Raw genomic sequence first — 21,086 nt, 5'->3', positions numbered from 1 at the left:
AAGTTATATTTTAAGCAGGAGGGTTGCTGTGAGTCGGAACTGACTCGATAGCAGTGAGTTTGGTTTTTTTTTTGGTTCTTAGTTCTCACTCAGGAGTGATTTTTGACCCCCAAGGGCATTTGTCAATGCCTGGAACCATTTCTGGTTGTCACAACTGAAGAGAGAAGTGCTGCTGGCATCTAAGGGATAGGAACCAGGGATGGTGCTAAACATCATCCTGCAATGGGTTGGACAGACCCCCACCACAAAGAATTATCCTACCCAAAATGTCAGTAGTGCTGAAATTGAGAGATACTGGTATAGAGAGAGACCTGGAATCAAATTTCAGTTCTGCCATATGTTAGCTGTGGAAGTTGTGCCTCAGTTTCCCCAGTTGTATCATTCCGATACTGCCATTATCAAGTTTATAAGGTTGATTGTAAGAATTAAATAAGTTTAAGTATATAAAATACTGGTAATACAGCATTGAATTACTTACTGTATATTAATTATCTATGTACAGGCTTATTATAAGTACTCTGTCAAGGAAATAAATTTGTAGAGAGGGCCAGTGAATATGGCTGTATATCTAAATCAGTGTTGTGGGTCCCCTGACGAAGAAGGCTGTGCCTGTCCAAAGACTCCAAAGGCTTTGGAGGCAGAAGATTTAGTTTTAAACCTGACTTTGTTACTTGCTGTGTCTTTGACCTTGGGCAAGCCACCCAGCACACCAAGTCCTCAGTTTCTTCCTTTTCCCTCTTCCTCAATTCCCAGGGTTACTCTGCATATTCTTTGCAAACTCTAGAGGCTATATTATAACAAACGTGTTACTTTTATTTAGAAACAAAATAGTTTTATAAAATATTATTGATTTTGTTATTCTAGCTTCCTAAAAAGTTGTAGTCAATATTCTTGTTATATCAGCACCCTAGAACATAACAGTTTTTAATATAACTACTTATAAGCAGAATATGTATTTTCTAGTTTAGTAGATATAACTTTAGGATGTCTTTTAGAATAGTATTGCTATAACTGACTCTGATTTAATTTTTTTAATATGAATTTATTTGTTAGCTATGGAGACCAAAGGATACCACAGTCTCCCTGAAGGGCCAGATATGGAAAGACGGTGGAGTCAAGTGTCTCAGGCTGTGGACCGTTCTTCCCTGGGACCTACAGAGAGGACCGATGAGAATAACTACATGGAGATTGTCAACGTAAGCTGTGTTTCCGGTGCTATTCCAAACAACAGTACTCAAGGAAACAGCAAAGAAAAACATGAACTCCTCCCTTGCCTCCAACAAGACAATAATCGGTCTGGGATTTTAACATCTGATATCAAAACTGAGTTGGAATCTAAGGAACTTTCAGCAACTGTTGCTGAGTCTATGGGCTTATACATGGATTCCATACGAGAGGCTGACTATGCCTATGATCAGCAGAATCAACAAGGAAGCATGAGTCCAGCAAAAATTTATCAAAATGTTGAACAGCTGGTGAAATTCTACAAAGAAAATAGCCATCGTCCTTCCACACTCAGCAGTGTGAGCAGACCCTTGAGATCCTTTATCTCTGACCCTGGGAGCTGTGTGAATGGTGGCATCATGCGTGCTGTTGTGAAAAGCCCTATCATATGTCATGAGAAGAGCCCCTCCGTTTGCAGCCCTCTGAACATGGCATCGTCAGTTTGCAGCCCTGCTGGAATCAACTCTGTGTCCTCCACTACAGCCAGCTTTGGCAATTTCACAGTGCACAGCCCTATCACCCAGGGAACTCCTTTGACATGCTCCCCTAATGTGGAAAATCGAGGCTCCAGGTCGCACAGCCCCGCACATGCTAGCAATGTGGGCTCACCCCTCTCAAGTCCATTAAGTAGCATGAAATCCCCAATTTCCAGCCCTCCAAGCCACTGCAGTGTAAAGTCTCCGGTATCCAGTCCTAATAACATCGCTCTGCGATCCTCTGTGTCCAGCCCTGCAAATATCAACAATTCAAGGTGCTCTGTTTCCAGCCCTTCCAACACAAATAACAGATCCACACTTTCCAGCCCAACAGCCAGTACGGTGGGATCTATCTGTAGCCCTGTAAACAGCGCCTTCAGCTATGCTGCTACTGGCACCCCTATTGGATCCAGTGCAACTCGGGATGTTGTTCCTAGTCCAGACACACATGAGAAAGGGACTCCAGAGATCCCTTTTCCTAAGACTGAGGAAGTCGAGAATGCTATCTCAAATGGTGTGACTGGTCAGCTCAACATTGTCCAGTACATAAAACCAGAACCAGATGGAGCTTTCAGCAGCTCATGTCTGGGAGGAAATAGCAAAATAAATTCTGATTCCCCATTTTCAGTACCAATAAAGCAAGAATCCACCAAGCATTCATGTTCGGGTACATCTTTTAAAGGGAATCCAACAGTAAACCCATTTCCATTTATGGATGGCTCATATTTTTCCTTTATGGATGATAAAGACTATTATTCTCTGTCAGGAATTTTAGGACCACCTGTGCCAGGCTTTGATGGTAACTGTGAAGGCAGTGGATTCTCAATGGGGATTAAACAAGAACCGGATGATGGGAGCTATTACCCAGAGACCAGCATCCCTTCATCTGCCATTGTTGGTGTGAATTCAGGTGGACAGTCCTTTCACTACAGGATTGGTGCTCAAGGTACAATATCTTTATCACGATCTGCTAGAGACCAGTCTTTCCAACACCTGAGTTCGTTTCCTCCTGTCAGCACTTTAGTGGAGTCATGGAAATCACATGGTGACTTGTCATCAAGAAGAAGTGATGGATATCCAGTCCTAGAATACATTCCAGAAAACGTGTCAAGGTAAGTTAGCCTCTCTCTTTTCTTGAAAGTCATGGTTTTATAAGCATGCTTGCCTAAAAAATGTTGAAGATTGGTATTCTCTTTTCAGTTGATAAACACATCTCAGCCGACTGTTTTGTTTTTGTTTTTAGGATGGTCACTTAGCATTTTCCCCCTCCGGCTTGCTTGTTAGTATAACATTATTATGTTTTATGAAGTAGAGAAACAAAAATTTTTAAAAATCTCTTAGAAAATATTTGTGTTGACTTTGAAGAGGTGCATTAGGTGTTTTTACCCTTATATCACCTATTTTTGGTATTTGGAAAATGTTTATTTCCACCGTCTATCACTGTGTTTACTTTAGCAAACTAGTGCTAGATTATTTTTTCTTTAGCAGTCTACTGGTTTACTAAAATTGCTTTAAATTGCATTCTTTGTGGTTTTATCCTTTTTTCTTAGCTTTATTAATCACTTCATTAGTTGTGAAAAATAAAATTGAATCTTAGATCTGTTACCCACAAGCTCCCCAACCTCCCAGTGCTTCCTAGTTAGGTTGATTGTATGAAAGTTGTGGTTTTCAATACAAATAAATAATTTCCTTAGCAATTGAAGGCTCTTAAAGACTCAGAACAGCTAAAATTACTAAGTGGACAGTCTTGCTTTCTTACTCGTATTGAAAGTGAAATGTCACTACAGTTTTGAATTGATATATTTACAACTTTTCAAATCTGCAAGAAGACATACTTTATTTACTGTAAAATATTTCTTGTTGCAGATAGCGTAGTGCTTATATTTAAAAAAAAAAAAAACAAGGAAGAGGTTTTAGATATGACTGTAAAGGGTGGTTCTAAGTTATACAAGGAATTGTTGTGTTGGACTTTGCTTCAGTACTGTTTTTATTATATGGTTATGATCAGTGCTTCCTTTATTGAATGTATAAAAAACAGATTTCCCAGATATTGCTCATTCCTTTGGAATCTAGGGGATATGTGGATATTTTCCTCTATAAATTTATTTTGTGGTAAGTATGTCCATCCCATTAACAGAACATTGGGTTTATGTGTATTGTTTTATCTTTCTCCTTGTATTTTTTTTTTTTTCCATTCTACACAAAACCCAACAACTTCAGTTTGTGCATTCTTTCCTTTCCTTATCATTGATTGAAACCTTGCTCCTCTTGCTTTTATGGAAACAAATACTTAATAAATGATCAATTCTTATAGTTAGTTCTCAATAATATGCATTTTTCACTTATTCTAGTGCTGCCTCTTAGCTCTTAAATTCCAAACTCTTACATAAGTCATGAGAGTACATGGCTCCCATCAGAACCAAATTCAGAATGTGATTTTCTCCTATTGCTTTATTTTACTTTAGAAAAGGAAAATCTTTGCAGGTGATATGGATATTTTTGTAAGCAATGTTTTTTGTGAGTTAGTAGAGCTGGCTGCCCTGGTTAAAATCCCAACTTTGCTACATAATTGCTTTTTGTCCTTGTGCAAATTTTTTCCCCTCTTCTGGGCTTTAATTTTTTTTATCTGTAAAAAGAAGATGAAATAGTACCTATCTCAAAGGTAGTTAAGTGAGTTAATTCATGAGATGAACTTCAACTATTACCTGGCACATAATGCATTACTAATTTTTAGCTATTGCTATTAAATGTTTTCATAATATTTGTGTTTCTTTTAGTACTCTTCTTTCTTCATTATATGAAATTCCACAAAATCTTTTAAAGGAATCTTATAGTGATAGATAAGACACTTTATTGATAATTTCTTATGACTAAACTCTTCCTATTTTTGCTTTTGTCTATGGTTAGGCACCATAGATTTTCTGCTACTATTCTACTTAATGCTTTTTTGGTTTTGAGGGCTGTTGCTTTGAATAATAATATTTCTTATTGAACTACTAGACATAAAGTAGCTAAAACATTATTCTCTCTTAGGTTCTATTTTCTATTTCTATTATTTTAATTGCATGTTTCATCCTCTGTTCCTGAAGCCCCTCCTGATGGTCTGGTGGCCCCATAGCATTAGACAGGTTTATATAAATCAGTCACCTTGAGTCTCCCCTGCATTCTTAGGTACTAGATGAGTAGTTTGTTTGGTGTCTCCTCTTGAGTAGCCCAAAATTCTTCATATCTTTGATAACATCATCAGAGAGGACTCATTATGTTTAACTTTGGGCTAGTTTTGTGTCAGTTATGGTTTCTAAAAACTTGAATACCAAAGATTTAATACTATTTGAAGTCTCAATTCTTCCTGGTAAGTGTTATCGAAACCTATTTGTTTTGATTATTTCAGAATAAAGCCTCAAGGATCAGAGAGTATTTTGATTTTTGTTCCTAGATTTCAGTATATGTGTTAAAAAAATTCTGTGTAAGCTTATCTAGACTTCATCATAAGTTGCCTATTTTGTGTTTTTTAGATCAAAATGCAACTTACGTGTGTTTGTGTGTCATCTATTTCTTAATTTATGATGATGATAGTCCATTTTAGGAAATGTTGGATTATTTAGTGAATTAAAGATTGAAAAAGATTAAAGCAGTGCATAATGGCTTACAGATTTAATAGTATCCTTCCTCTTTAGATTGAACTCTGAATTGTTTTCTATTGTTGTTGTTATGTGCCGTCAAGTTGGACCCAACTCATAGCGACCTCTCCTTGGGTTTCCAAGGCGGTATCACTACGGAAGTGGATTGCCCAACCTTCCTTCCGAGGTGCGGCTGATGGGTTTGAACTGCCAGTCTTCTGGTTAGCAGTCAAGTGCCTTAGGCATTATGCTACCAGAGCTACTGAATTGTTTTCTAGTAGATCTTAAAGTGTGAACTGGGAATTCCTGAGACCTTTCAGGTAGATTTGTGAAGTCACAAGTCATGCATGGGTAAAGATCGTTCAAAATGCTGCAGAGATGTAATAGAGTATGATTTCACACTCCACATTACAAATAACCTTAAGAAAGTAATGCTTGTTAATTTTTGATGTACTATCAAAGAAACACATCTGCAGATCTCTGAAACGGCCATTAAATTACTCCTTCCTTTTCCAACAAGTTATCTTTGTAAGGCTAGGTTTTCTTAATATACTTGAACCAAAACATATCACCGCATATTGAACACAGAAGTAGGTATGAGAATCTGGCTGTCTTCTGTTAAGTGGGACAACAAAATCCAAAAACATAAAAGCCACTACCATTGAGTCAGTTCCTACTCATAATGACCCTATAGACATAGCAAAATTGCCACAGAGGGTTTCCAAGGTTGTAAATCTTTATGGAAGTGCATTGTTTAAGCTTTCTCCCTTGAAGTGATTGGTGGCTTTGAACCGACAACTTTTTGATTAGCAACCCAATGCTTTAACCACAACACCAAGACCAAAAACAAACAAACAAACAAAACCCCAAACTCACTGCTGTGGAGTTGAATTTGACTCATAGCGACTCCTCCTTGGGTTTCCAAGTCAGTATCACTGGGAGCTCTGGTAGCATAGTGGCTAAGACACTTGCCTGCTAACCAGACGGCTGGCGGTTCAAACCCACCAGCCACTCCTCGGAAGGAAGGTTGGGCAATCCTACTTCCGTAGTGATACTGCCTCGGAAACCCAAGGAGGGGTCGCTATGAGTCGGGGCCGACTCGACGGCACATAACAACAACAACAACAACATCACTGCGGAAGTAGATAGCCCAATCTTCCTTCCGAGGAGTGGCTGGTGGGTTTGAACTGCTAGCCTTCTGGTTAACAGTCACATGCCTTAGGCACTACGCCATCAGAGCTCCCAAGTGGGACAATAAAAAAGACTTGCAAAAAATGTAAAATCAAGCCACTTTTCTCACTAGAAGTTTTTGTTTTGGGAAACATAATTTTGTTTTTCTATAAATATATGATTAAGTTAATATGTAATATGATTAAGTTAATATGTAATGCTCTGTTCTGTTTGCATTATTTCAAATAAATATTAACATTTCAATTTTAGTTTCTAATATGATAAATATCACATAAACAAGAGCACTTTTTGATCCTTAATACTTTTTGAGAATGAAAAGGCATCCTGAGACCAAAAAGTTGAGAAATACTGGATTATTCCATAATATATAATCTTCGTAGTTTAATGAAGGAAGGGTATATTACACTATTTATATTAGCTATACTGAATATTGCCAGCTGTCATTGTAATAGCCTTAGAATATTGGGAGTCCCTAGGTGGTGCAAATTGCTAAGTTCTTGGCTTGGCTACTAACTGAAAGGTTGGCTGTTTGAATATACATAGAGGTGCCTCAGAAGAACAACTAGTGATTTATTTCTGGAAAGGCACATCCCTTGAAAACCTTGTGGAGCACAGTTCTGCTCTGACACACATGGCAACACCAGGAGTTGGAATGGACTCCAGGACAACTCTGTTCCCCCCTATCTGCAGCTGAATATCATAAGAAGGAATACCTTATTCAGATAAGAAAAATGGTTCTCATTCTGATCTAGATTAATTTTTCAAGCTGATGGAAATGAGTAATAGCTGTGAGGTGTGTGTTGTCTCTATTTCATTTTATAGGCATTCTGTGAGAGTGGTGATGAAAGTCGTCTGTTAATAATTTCCAGTGAATGGATTGTCTGCCAAATTGTAAATTATGACAGAGCTCAATGTAAATGCCTTAGGATGGACGCTGAACCTAGTTGGGCCATTTAGATTGGCGTTCCCCTGTCAGCTTGGACACAAACTGTGACCTTGGATGAGTCATATCTTGTCTCAGTTTGTTTTTTTCATTTTTAAAGTGGATCGGTTGAACTAAATGCTTTCTAAGGTCTGTTGGTAAAACTATTGAGCAACCGTGAGTCATATATGTTAAGAATCAAAATAGAGTATCTGTTAACATAGTTGCTAATGTGTGTTTCAAGTATATTTTTGTCACAAATCTATCTCTATAGTTTCCAGGGTAGTCTGGGTAGGAAAATATCATTATCGCTTGAAAAACAAAACTTCAAAGAGTAGTAATAGTGAGAAAGGGTGACCTATCATTTTTACTTTGAAAAGATGACAGGTTTTTATTTTTTAATATAAGATTTTATTTTATAAAATTTGATACTTCTCCGAATTCCTTATTCTTTGTATTAACACTATTCCTTATGGAAACAGCATATTTCTGTTGACATAACTTTGGATATTTATGGAGATAGTCACTTGGATAGTAGCCTAACACAGTACTAGAGTTGACTTGGACCTTTGTATCAAGTTCAGTTTCAAAAGTCATAGGTAGGTTTCAAGACAAATAGGTATTCTAATATGTGCTGCATTTCTTTTTGTGATAGAATGAAATAGTTTTGTGAATAACCAAGTTACTTTCTATTTTTCTATTGTCTCTGAAGTTTGTTCAATTCACCTTGTATAACGAACCAGAAGCTTCAGAATTTAATGACTTTATGTTACAAAGTTTGCCCTGTCTTTTTGGAAACTTTCTGAATGAACTGTTAAAGTGTAAATACCTCTATATACTGCAAAGTGTGAAAGCATGTGGGTTTTGTGGGAGTATGTGTATATGTTTGAACATTTGTTGTTGCTGTTATGTGCCCTCGAGTCGGCCCCGACTCATAGCGACCCCTCCTTGGGTTTCCGAGGCAGTATCACTACGGAAGTAGGATTGCCCAACCTTCCTTCCATCGGCCCCGACTCATAGTGACCCCTCCTTGGGTTTCCGAGGCAGTATCACTACGGAAGTAGGATTGCCCAACCTTCCTTCCGAGGAGTGGCATAATAGATAAATCCATTATAGCATTTTGCCTAGGTCATTAGAGAATGAAAACATGGACCTCTTTTTTTTTTTTCTTTAATACTTTTTTCATAATATTTTGATTTTGAAATTGCTCCTGTACCTAGAATATCTCCTGCTTGTATTTTAAATAATATTTTTAGAAATGATTTTAAAATGAGATTTGCTTCTCCTGATGAGTCATTCATTTTCATTCATTGATGGTATTTCTGGCCATAATTTTATGGAACACCAAAAACAAAAAAACCTTAGTGCTTTAAAATATACAAATAATTATGTTCATTGTACTTTGTAAAATAAATTTTGCTTCATTTAAATATTTATTTTGTTTGTTACTAATATCACAAGTATTTTAGGCTTATATGCTAGTATGCCCAGTTTTTATCATGTCAAGTATTAGTATACTTAACACTGTTTACTTAGTACTTAAGATAAAAGCCATGGTTTCAGTTAGATAAACTAAAATAATTCAGTTTAAGACAATTTGTGTTACTAGTGCAATGATGGAACTAGGACTTGGATATAAATTTATCATTTATAGTATCCATGCAGTTTGCAATATTACAATTCTAGGTGTGTCTGACCTCATCTATCCTTGTAATGTAAGAGTGATGTTGTTGTGGTTATTGCATGCTGTCTAGTCAATTGACTCTTAGTGACCCTGGAAGATACAGTAGAACTGCCCCATAGGGTTTCCAAGTTTGTGATATTTACAGGAGAAGATTGCCAGGTCTTTTCTTTTGTGGAGCAGCTGATGTGTTGGAAATGCTAGCCTTTCTGTTAGCCAGCCAAGTGCTTAACCATTGCGCTACCAGGGCTCCTTGTCAGAGTAATACCTACCCACCACTTACTGCCACTGAGTTGGTTCCCACTGATAGCGACGCTTTAGGGCAGAGTAGAACTGCCACAGAGGGTTTCCAAGGCTGTAAATCTTTACAGGAGCATTGTGCCTAATCTTTCTCCTATGTAGTGGCTGGTGGGTTCAAACTGTCGATCTTTTGGTTAGCAGCTGAATGCATTAATTACTATGTGAACAGAGCTCAGTCAGTAATAATAGGTATTATAGTGATCGTAATGCCTAAGGCATTTGACTGCTAACCAGAAGGTGGGTGGTTCAAACCCACCAGCCACTCTGCAGAAGGATGACTGGGCAATCTACTTCTGTAAAGATTTACTGCCTTAGAAACCCAAAGGGGATCGCTATGAGTCAGAATCGACTTGATGGCAGTGAGTTTGGTTTTTTTGTTGTTAGTAATTTAAGAACAACACTTGGCTTCCTCTGTTGCTTTAATGGCATTAATTTTTTTCCTCCAAAAACAACACTTCCCTCCCAGGTTTTAAACTATTGCTTAGCCTTATATCATATTTACAATCTACTGATAAAAATTCAGGCCTATTGTTAAATAATTTATTGTTTAAATTCATTTACTAAATTAAAATTGAGATAAAATAATGGTTTCTTGATTATATTTAAATATAGCATAAATTGTATAGTTTTGTGTACTGCATTTCAAAATTTATTAGTGAAAACCTTGGAAATATAAATGTTGTTGTTGTTGTTATGTGCCATTGAGTCGGACCCGACTCATAGCGATCCCTCCTTGGGTTTCCAAGGCAGTATCACTATGGAAGTAGATTGCCCCATCTTCCTTCGGAGGAGCGGCTGGTGGGTTTGAACCGCCAGCCTTCTGGTTAGCAGTCAAGTGCCTTAGGCACTATGCTACCAGAGCTCCTATGTTAAATGGATAGTGTCTTCATATTAAACTCTAGGACTCCTGGTTTTGAATTTGCCAAGTGAAGGCTTTATTTTCAGTTTTAAGAATTTTATTTTGTGTGGTTCTTTACATAGTAAAATTAACAAACTCATTGCCATTGAGTCAATTCCAACTCATAGTAGACCTTATAGGACTGAATAGAACTGCTCCATAGGATTTCTAAGGCTGTGTTCTTTATGGAAACAGATAACCACATTTTTCTCCAGCAGAGCAGCTGGGTTGCTTTGGACTGCTGACCTTTCGGTTAGCAGCCAAGCACTTAACCATTTTGCCATCAGGGCTCCTTAGTAAGGTGATAGTGAAGTTAAAATGTAATTACATTTAAGCACATGTTACTTAATTGATGCTCCAGGAACTCCTGGATTTATGATTGTTAATGATATGGTTAAGGCCAAAAATCTCGTATAGAAAAGAAGCAGAAATTGCTTTTATTTTATGCCAGAAATAGAAAACTGTAGTCTAAGGAAGGAAACAGGACAAACAAAAAGTAATTTGAATACTTACAAAGTGAATACCCTAGGGAGAGAGAGTATGAAATAGTAACTGGCAATCTGGACTCATAACGGTGGATATGACTTAATTTTATTTTTGATGCAAAACTTCATTTGTATGTGACCTCACCTTTTGTGTTAGGAGTTACTAAAACCATCATACGAAAGTTGTAGTATAAAACAGAATGAAGTAAGGTTTGTGATAGGCAAAATTGACTTTGGGTGTTGTGATTGGGCAAGTCTTGGAAAAATAGGGAGATGGGGAGTGGTCAGAGTTGGTATTTGTGCTTGGTCACCTCAGGGGTGGGGAGCTATGTAAGCAAAAGCCTAGAGATGGTAGAAAAAGTGAGTGCGGTCTAGCCCTTTATATGGTATTGGTGGGAAGACAGCCTGGAAAAGGTTAGTTGGGGCTAGAAGGGAGTTCATTTTGAAGATCACACTAAGAAATTTGTACTTATTTTTGGTTGTTAACGAGGACATACTGAAATGGTAGAGCAGGAAAATGACATGAGCTGAACTGCTGGGAAACCTTAATTGGGCAGTAGTTGTTGGGTGGATTGGAACCTTGTTAAGAAGTTATTGCAGCAGTCCAGGAGACAGAGTCTCGCTTCTGGAGCAAGGGTATCAGGAGGAACAGAAAGAAGGAGACAGAGTTGATAAACTATAGAGGAAACCTTTGTAGGAGTTGACTTTTGAATTAAAATTTTATTTTTATATAATCACAAACATAAATGTGATTAAAAATTGGGAGTCCAGTGCAAAGAACTAGTATAAACAAGGACGTTCTCTTACAAAATCATTAAAATAATACAACCATTAAAATAAAGCAGTTAATGCTGATCGGTTACTAATATCTAATCATTACACCTCATTTTGACTTTTCCAGTTGTCAGAAGATGTCTTTTATAGCAAAAAGACCCAATTCAGAATTTTAGGTTTTGCTTAGTTGGTAGCATAGTGCCTAAAGCATTTGACTGCTAACTAGAAGGCTGGAAGTTCAAAGCCACCAGCCACTCCTCAGAAGGCAGACTGGCCAATCTACTTCTGTAGTGATACCGCCTCAGAAACCCAAGGAGGGGTCGCTATGAGTTGGCTTCAACTCGACGGCAGTGAATTTGGTTTGGTTAGTTTTTAATTCTTTTTATTAATTTTCAGTCTGAAACAATTCCTCAGTCTTTTCTAGTTTCTTGTGACTTAACATTTTTGAAGATTAAAGGCTAATTATTTGATAGAAAGTCTTCAGTTTGGGTTTATCTAATGTTTCCTCATGTTTACATTCAGATTATGCATCTGTCTGGCAGGAATATAACAAAAGTGAGGCTGCCATCTCCATTCATTTGATCACTTGATTAAGGCACTGTCTGCTACGCTTTTCTACTGTGAAGTTACTGTTTTTCCTTTGCAATTAAGAGTTTGTAGAGAGGGACTTTGAAATTGTATGACTATTCTATTTCTCATCAAACTTTGTTCATTTATTTATTTATATTTGTATGGCCCACAGCTTCTGTATTATGCAGCGGATTATAGTCTGTTACCATCCTTATTTTGATTTTCACATTTTAGCCAGCAGGAGCTTGTTTAATCTGGTTTCTGTGTGCTTTTGCTGCATCTCCATCATTCTTTGACCCCTTCCTTCCTTCCTACTTCAGGCCTGTCTTTGTACTTTCCCTGCCCCGGTCTGGGAATCAGCTATTTCTCCAAGGAATTATTCTTCTACTCCCTCAGACACTCTGTTCTCCCTAATTTGGGTTTGGCTCCACATTCTGGGCAGCATGCCACAACTTCTGCAAATGGATGCCCTCTTCACCCTGCCTGGGTGATGCCCTACACCAGACCACGGAAGCACATATATGCCCTCCTTACTCGGCGTAGAGTCTACTTACTGGGTATCAAAGCTACCCTTGGGCATGGGACTACCTTGTGGGCTACCAAAGATGTCTACTTCGTACCCCTCAGTATGGATACCTACTTTGCTGTGTCTTACCTAATGGTTTTAGGACTAAGTTGTTGAAGAAGGGGAAGACTTGGTTTCTGAATAGAAGTAGAGAGTAAAGTATGTGGAAAATCAGAAAACTCACATGTTATGAGCTTGACTGCCATGAATAATGGTGAGCATTTAAGAGAAATGGAGAGGCCAAGAATAAGCCGAGAGGGAAAGTGGTGAGTTACCTTGGTTACATGAATTTTAAGTGCCAGAATCTACATCTGGTTGTAAACATTCACCATTTAGGTGGAAATGTTGGTCTGGAGGTATGGATGGCATCTTTGTAGAAGTGGCAGTTGAGAGGGTCAATGTGAGTGCTGTTGCCTAGGGAGAGAATGTATACAGTGAGTCAAGTGGGGTTGAAAGTGCAATTTACTGGGTCCTTGGAGGAACAGCCTCATTTAGAAGCTAAGTAACACATCTAAAGGAGACAGAAAGTTGTTAAAAGATAGTGCCAAGCCATGGGTAGAAAAGGCAAGAATCATGTAGTTTTGAATTTCCATAGTAGAAGAGCTCTAACGCTGTCTACAAATGCAATCCTTTATGATATATAGACTGAAACTAAGATCCGGTGAAATAACATATGACTTTTCCAGTATCACACAAAGTAGTTACAAGTGGAGATGGGAATGGAATCCTGCTTGCTATTTTGTTTTTCCTTCCCTTATAGTAAGAAATGGTGATTCCAAACTTGCCTAGAGGGCTGTGAAGACCAGGAATGAAACTGAATAGTCGGTGACAGGTGGGTGCTGGTAATATTTGAGAAGGGATTACATAGAGTTGTTGTTGTTAGGTGCCATCGATTTGGCTCCGACTCTTAGCGACCTTATGTACAGCAAAACGAAATACTGCCCAGTCGTGTGCCATCCTCACAATCTTTGCTATACCTGAGCCCATTGTTGCAGCCACTGTGCCAATCCATCTTTGGGGGGTCTTTCTTTCTTTCTTTTTTTTTTTGCTGATGCTGTAATTTACCAAGCATTATATCCTTCTTGAGGGAATGGTCCCTTCTGACAACATGACCAAAGTTGGTGAGACATAGGGTGGTGAGAATGGGGGGGAAAAAAAAACATTATGATTGATGGTGAGTAGATAGCAAAGAAGAAGAGAAATTGAGGGATGTGAATGAAGAAGCTGTGTTTACTCTTGGACATCTGTTTTGTTGATACAGAAGAAAAGGGGTAGAGGAAAGAGATAGCACAAAGAAACAGATCAATGGAAGAATTTTGTTTGACAGGCAAGATATGAAAAAGAGAATGAACCTGTGCAGAAATTGAAAATATTAGAAGAGGAGAAGATAATTGATAGGGGCCGGGTCAGTGTCCTGGAAAGGTGAGAATAGAAATGAGATCATAGTTAGCCTCAGAGTCAAAAATGTAACTTTCATGTAGAACCAGTATGTTTAAGTAATTGCTGTATTTAAAAATATGGAACCAGAGGCTCAGAAGTATATATAATTTGCCTAAAAGCATATAAAGTAAATGAAGAAACAGATAATTGAAATAGAGATGAAAGATGAATGTTCTGAAAAAATAGACAGCCAGAGGGATCTTTAAGAAATAATAAATCAGATCATGTGGCTGATACAAAGCCCTCTGGTGGCTTCTTATTGCAAGTGACATAAAGTAAAATAATTTCTGTATGGCACCAAATTATCAGACCCCTGACTACCTTATTTTGTATGTTTTCTCCTTGCTCATATTCTACACTGATCTTTCTGTTGCTCAGGTGAACCAATCCCCTTCCTTCTGAGGGTCTCTGTATTCACTGTTCTGTCCTCCAAGAAATCTCTGCTTCTAGATTTTAGTTTCTTGCTTCTTTCTTGTCACACAAGATTAGCTCAGATGTCACCCTCTCAGTGAGTACTTCCCAGACCATTCTATTTAAAATAGTGTAACCTGCCTCCTTCTAATACATCATCTTATTTTGTTGTCTTTATACCCCATACCTATCTGAAATTATCTTTATTTCTTTTCCCCTCATTAGAACGTGAGGAGCTCTGGTAGTGTAGCGCCTAAGGCCTTGACTTGCTCAACAGAAGGCTGGCAGTTCAAACCCATCAGCTACTCCTCAGAAAGAAGGTTCGGCAATCTACTTCCATGGTGATACCACCTCAGAAACCCAAGAAAGGGTTGCTATGAGTCGGGTCTGACTCCACAGCACATAACAACAGCAGCAGCAATTAGAATGTGAGAGGCAGTGGTGGTTCAGTGGTAGAATTTTCGCCTTCCATACAGGAGACCTGGGTTTGATTTCCAGCCACTGTACCTCATGCTCAGCCACCACCCATCTGTCAGTGGAGGTCTGTGTGTTGTTGTGATGGTAAACAGGTGTCAGCTGAGTTTCCAGATTAAGATAAACTAGGAAGAAAGGCCTGGTGAACTACTTCTGAAATTCAGCCAATGAAAATACAACATGGATCACAGCAGGGTGGTTGACATCTCATCGTAGCGATGGTACAGGACTGGGCACTGTCTCATTCAGTTGTGCATGGGATTGCCATGAGTCAGGGGCCAACTTGATGGTATTTAGAATGGAAACTGTTTGAAAGCAAGGGCCTGCCTGTACTGTTCAATAGTGTGTTTTCCATATCTAAAACAGTACCAGATACATTCTTGATGTTTAGTAAACAATGAATGAATGAATTAGAAGAGCTTGGGGTGGGGAGGGTTGTGTATCTGAGGTGACTAGAACAGAATTGGTGATTGTGTAAGGTTGCTAAAACTATTGTTAAATAACAATGGCAGTTCTATTGAGTTTAGTGGAAAAAAAAATGTAGTGACTTCTGCTAAGAGTATTTTTAGGATTTTCAAAAAAATAATGGACAAATGCTGTGCTTGGCTTTTTCTACTCCCAGTATTATAGAGTAGTTGGTAATGATATATTCCAAGCTCATTGATGATTTATATTCTCAGTAATTATTACCAGGTTATTTGTTTATTTACTTTTGATTTAAAAGAGTAAGAGTCACTCTTTTTTTGATGTACAGTTTACAAGTTTTGCCAAATGCATAGTCACATAACCACCACTTAGACATACAGAATCATTCTATCATCCACCAAAACACCCTTGGGCTTCCTTCCCTTTCACAGTCAACTCCTCCCCTCATTACCAATCCCTAGTGATGACTTACATGGTTCCTATCTCTCTAGTCCCATTTTTTTTCTAAGGTATCAAATAAACAGAGTCTTGCTTTATGTAACTTTTTGATTTTAGCTTCTCTCAGAATAATATACTTATGATTCATCCATGTGGTTGCGTGTATGAATAGTTCATATCTTTTTATTGCTGAGTAATATTCCATGATATGGCCATACTATAGTTTAGCCATTCACACAGTGATGGGCATTTGAGTTGTTTCCAGTTTGGGCTATTATGAATAAAGCTTCTATAAATACGTACAAATTCTACTATGGCCATATATTCTTGTTGTTGTTAGGTGCCATCTAGTTGGCTCTGACTCATAATGACCCTGTGTACAACAAAATGAAACACTGATTGGTCATGAGCCATCCTCACAATCCTCGCTATACCTTAGCCCATTGTGGTAGCCACTGTGCCAGTCCGTCTCGTTGAGGTTCTCCCCCTTTTTTGCTGATCCTCCACTCTACCAAACATGGTATCCTTCTCCAGGGAATAATCCCTTCTGAGAACATAACCAAAGTAGATGAAACAAAGTCTGGCCAGTCTCACTTCAAGGAGCATTCCAACTGCACTTCTTCCAGGACAAATTTGTTCATTCTTTTAGGAGTCCATGGTACTTTGATCCTTAGGCCTTAATTGTTTTTTCTTCAGTAAATATCTAGTGATGGGATGGCTGGGTCATATGGTAGGTGCATATTTAATTTTGAAGAAACTGTCAATCTGTTTTCCACAGTGGTTGGACCATTTTACATACCAGAAGTGTGTAAGAGGTCCATTTCTATATATCCTTGCCAACACTTGATAGAGTCAGTCTTTTTAACTTCAGGCATTCTGATAGATATGTAGTGATACGTGGTTTTAGTTTAAATTGACATTGCCCTAATGACTAATGACACTGAACGTCATTTCATGTGTTTACTTGACATTCATGTGTCTCCTTTCAGTGTCCATTAACTGTTTGGCCCTATTTTTTGGGACTGTTTGTTTTCTTATTTTTGAGTTCTGTTATCAGTGTAATTTAATGGAAACTTTTTTGAAAGAAGACCTAAAACCAAGAGAAAGAATTATTTAAAATTCTGTATTGACAGGGGGACAAATAATGGACAATTTTCAAATTATTCTGTTAGGGACTTAATGGGTGAATAAAGCAATTGCATATGAAACTGGTTTGCTCCCCACTGTATCCCCATCATGCTTGGGGAGATGACTCACATCAGTGTATACGATCTTTTCTTCTTCACTAATCATGTGTTTGGTTGTGTGATGCAGATAACATCTGTTACCAAATATTAGAAAAAGAAGAGTTGTATGTGGCCTAAACTAATGAAATCTTCATATAGGAGCTGAGATTTCAGCTGACATTTAAAAATATGTGGTGTTTGGTTAGGAGTAGAGAGGTTATGGTTGTTGTTGTTATTGTTGTTATATGCCGTCGAGTTGGACCCAACTCGTAGAGACCCCTCCTTGGGTTTCCGAGGTGCTATCACTACGAAAGTAGATTGCCCAACCTTCCTTCCAAGGAGTGGCTGGTGGGTTTGAACCACCAGCCTTCTGGTTAGCAGTCAAGTGCCTTAGGTATTACGCTACCAGAGCTCCTGTGGGGGTATTGTAGGAACAATTAATAGCAGGAGTCAAGGGGTGTAAATAGAGAACAAATGGAGCCCACTTGGAGGGCTTTAATGGTAGGTCAGAAAACTAGACTGTAGAAACCTGTGAAGGCTAAAATGAGGTGGCTTGTACTTTTAATATAGTGCTATTAAACAAACTTCAACCCAGGAATGACATGAAAGAGTAGAAAGATTAAACTGGCAAGGGAAATAGGAATAGTGACTGAGATACACACACCAAAGCAGTAAGAAGCAGGTAATTATCATAGTGGTAATTCAGGCTGAGGGATAAGGACTTGACTGGTAGAAATGGTGGACAGGAGATAAGTAATATGGAAGGTTTAAGGAGGAAATAATTGAATGCCAGAATATTTCACCCAAAGCCTGTTCTTTATCATACAACAGGACAACAAGAAAATGGATTGCCAAGGTGAATAAAAGAAGAAAACTCCAGAGGTTGATAGCAATAAGGAGAAAAGTTAAACAGAATTGTGACACTATTTATAAGAGGAATGGAGCTAAATAGTTTTGTTATTTGATAATTTTGATACTAAAATAGAATACTTTGTATTAGGCTACAGAAAAAATAACATTGGGGAAATGGAAACAGGAAGAGGCAACTTCTGGTTTGACAAGGTTGGGAAGCAAACTGGTGAAAGATTATGTAAATGAATTAGCAGTAGTGACATGGAATTCTGATATGCGTGTAAAGGTGTATAGGAGCAAAAATCTCAGTGTCTTTGGGAGTCCGTTAACTCTGTCCTCAAGTAACTGGTGTTTGAATTCACAGGCCTCCAATAATGAGGACGCCTTCCAAAAGTGCAAATGTGCTTATTTTCTGCCATGTGGTAGAGTTTGTATTTATTTTAAAAATATTTTTCTGATATATTTGAGAAGAAATTTTGGGTGCAAAGTTTGGGAGTGTAGAAATGGAATGGGAAAAGATATTCTCTATTTTACTCCAATTTGGAGTCTCATTATTATTTTTGGAAATAGAATTTATATTCCGAGAGGGTTTTGTTCTTGGAAACTTTGAAGTATGAATGAAGAATTTATGGTCATATCATACAAAGTATTTTTTTTCCTCCATTTCTCTGTTTTGGTCAGACCCATTTGAAGAAAGTGTCCATGTGAAATACTCCTTTGGGACTTCTGAAAACATTTTGCGTTTTCTATATGTGGTCGAAATATGATAATTTTGTAGACATGTACCCTGTATTTTGGACTTGGTTGCTATGATTCAGGTGAAAATAGCACTTTTCCCTCCTCTTAAGCACTGTTTTTTTAGGAATGGAAGACATTGACAGATGCCTGGGGGCTGGGAAAGGAGGAGTTACAAGTACTGCAACCACTCATTATGAAAATCTGAAGCTGATAGAACTTACATTTACATGATTTCTATAACATTTAGCTCTGTGGGTGGTTTTCAGATGTCCAGCAGTGGTACCCCCTATTTTTATATATACTTTATTTTGTTGTTGTTGAGAATATATATAGCAGAACATACACCAATACAACTATTTCTACATGTACAATTTAGTGACACTGCTACATTCTTATTGGTGTGCAGTCATTCTCATTCTCCTGAGTCTTCCTCCCCATTAACATAAACTCACTGTTCCCTAAGTTTCCTTTCTAATTTTTTTGAGTTGCTGTTGCCAGTTTGATCCCATATGGATAGATCTTGAAAGAGTGCAGGGAGCTCTGGTGGCGTAGTGCCTAAGGCATTTGACTGTTAACCAGAAGGTTGGCAGTTCAAACCCACCCACTACTCAGAAGAAAGAGTACAGTACTCAAGGTATGCATTCTTTCTTTACTAGTTAAGCTAGACTAGTGTTTGCTTTTGAGAAGACTTCCTGGGATATTTTGTTGTTGTTGCTTAAAGTTTAAAGATTATCTCAGGGCAGTGGTTTCTGGAGTTTATCAACCCTCCATGGCTCCAGAAAGTCTGAAATCTGTAAGGATTTGCAATTCTGATCTGCATTTCCCCCCTTTTAATCAAAACCGTGGTATAGAATCTGATCAAAATGGTCAGCAATGGTATCCACACACCATCTACTTCTGGTACACCCTGTTTTTGAGCTGTTGTTGTTGTTGTTATGTGCCGTCGAGTCAAATCCGACTCATAGCGACCCCTCCTTGGGTTTCCGAGGCAGTATCACTACGGAAGTAGGATTGCCCAACCTTCCTTCCGAGGAGCGGCTGGTGGGATTGAACTGCCAGCCGTCTGGTTAGCAGGCAAGTGTCTTAGCCACTATGCTACCAGAACTAGTTTTTGAGCTAGTGCTCATCTAAAAAGCAAAAGATTTTTACAACAATATAATTGTATGATCTCTGCAGTTTTTGAAGGATGGATTCTTATACATTCTCAGTGCATGAGATTTGACTGCTAACCAGAGTTTGGCAGTTCAAACCTACTTGACAAAAGGAAGATGGGGCAGTTTACTTCTATGAAGATTTACCATCTCGAAAACCCAATGGGGGTCACTGTGAGTCAGAATCAACTATATGGCAGTGAGTTTGTTTTTTTGTTTTGGAGAAATCAACTGTGAACATTGCCTAAGTAAAAAAATTACCTAGGCTCTATGATTTCCTAACACTGATGAAATTTGCGCTTTTTTAAAAAAATTAATTCTTGCCAATGCTACTATAGTAGGAATAACCAAATCTAATACTCTTAGGGCTTTTTAGGAAAGTATACATAAAACAAGTTAAAGAAAGCATATCAATGTTTTACTTAATAGAGAAAAGTAATTAAATTCCATGACCTAAGAGTCAGTATACGGTCTCACCTGGTGAAAAGACTGATACTGAGCATGCTAATCCTGAGTTATATTAAGGCTTTGAATTAATGAAGAATAATAAAAATTTATGAGCATATCATAAGTAGGCAATACATTGTGATGCTTTTGATGTTTCAACTGTTTGACTTTAAAAAGGAGTGCCTTGCCTTGATGAAATTTGGTATTCCGTATAACGTACCAAGGTCTATTGAAATTCCAGTGTGTAAGTTCCTATAAGCAAGGACTGTGCCATACTTATCTTTAACTTTCCTGTACTGCCTAAGAAGTACAGTGCCATGTATGTGCTGTGGCAATTCTGAGTTTCATTCCACAAATATCTATTAGGCCCTTGATTCTCTCCAGCCTTAAGTCCTGGGTGTGTGGTCTAAAAAAACAACTCACTGCCATCGAGTCGGATCCAACTCAATAGCGACCCCTCCTAGGGTTTCTGAGGTGGTATCTCTACGGAAGTAGATTGCCCTATCTTCCAAGGAGTGCCTGGTGGATATGAAGGCTGTGTGGTCAGAGCAAAGAAATGATTTTTCATCCTCAAGAATGCCAAATCTAGTCATACCCAACATCCCATTTCAAAGTAGATTGTGATAGGTGCCATTCTAAAAGTGCCTAAAAATATTTTGAGAACATAGGAAGAGAACACTTACAAATTCAATGATGTTCCTAAGTGAATTTAATGTATTTACATAGAACTCTGCAAGTGACACAGCAACCCAGCTCATACAAGCTTAACAAAACCAA

At 38.1% G+C, this 21,086-nt stretch overlaps 1 protein-coding gene across 1 annotated transcript in view; it reads left to right on the top strand.

Moving 5' to 3' along the window:
- Positions 1–1,055: 1,055 nt before the first annotated feature.
- Positions 1,056–21,086, top strand: part of NR3C2 (nuclear receptor subfamily 3 group C member 2) — a 494,406-nt gene continuing 474,375 nt past the window's right edge. Inside the window, exon 1 of the mRNA XM_007953808.1 lies at positions 1,056–2,812. Within this exon, the coding sequence (XP_007951999.1) occupies positions 1,056–2,812 (1,757 nt within the window). The remainder of the gene's footprint in view (positions 2,813–21,086) is intronic.

Source organism: Orycteropus afer, unplaced genomic scaffold (genome assembly GCF_000298275.1).
Source record: "Orycteropus afer afer isolate SDZICR_OR568_19922 unplaced genomic scaffold, OryAfe1.0 scaffold00415, whole genome shotgun sequence".
In the NCBI taxonomy this organism is placed as follows: domain Eukaryota; kingdom Metazoa; phylum Chordata; class Mammalia; order Tubulidentata; family Orycteropodidae; genus Orycteropus; species Orycteropus afer.
This window is presented reverse-complemented; position numbering and strand designations above follow the sequence as displayed.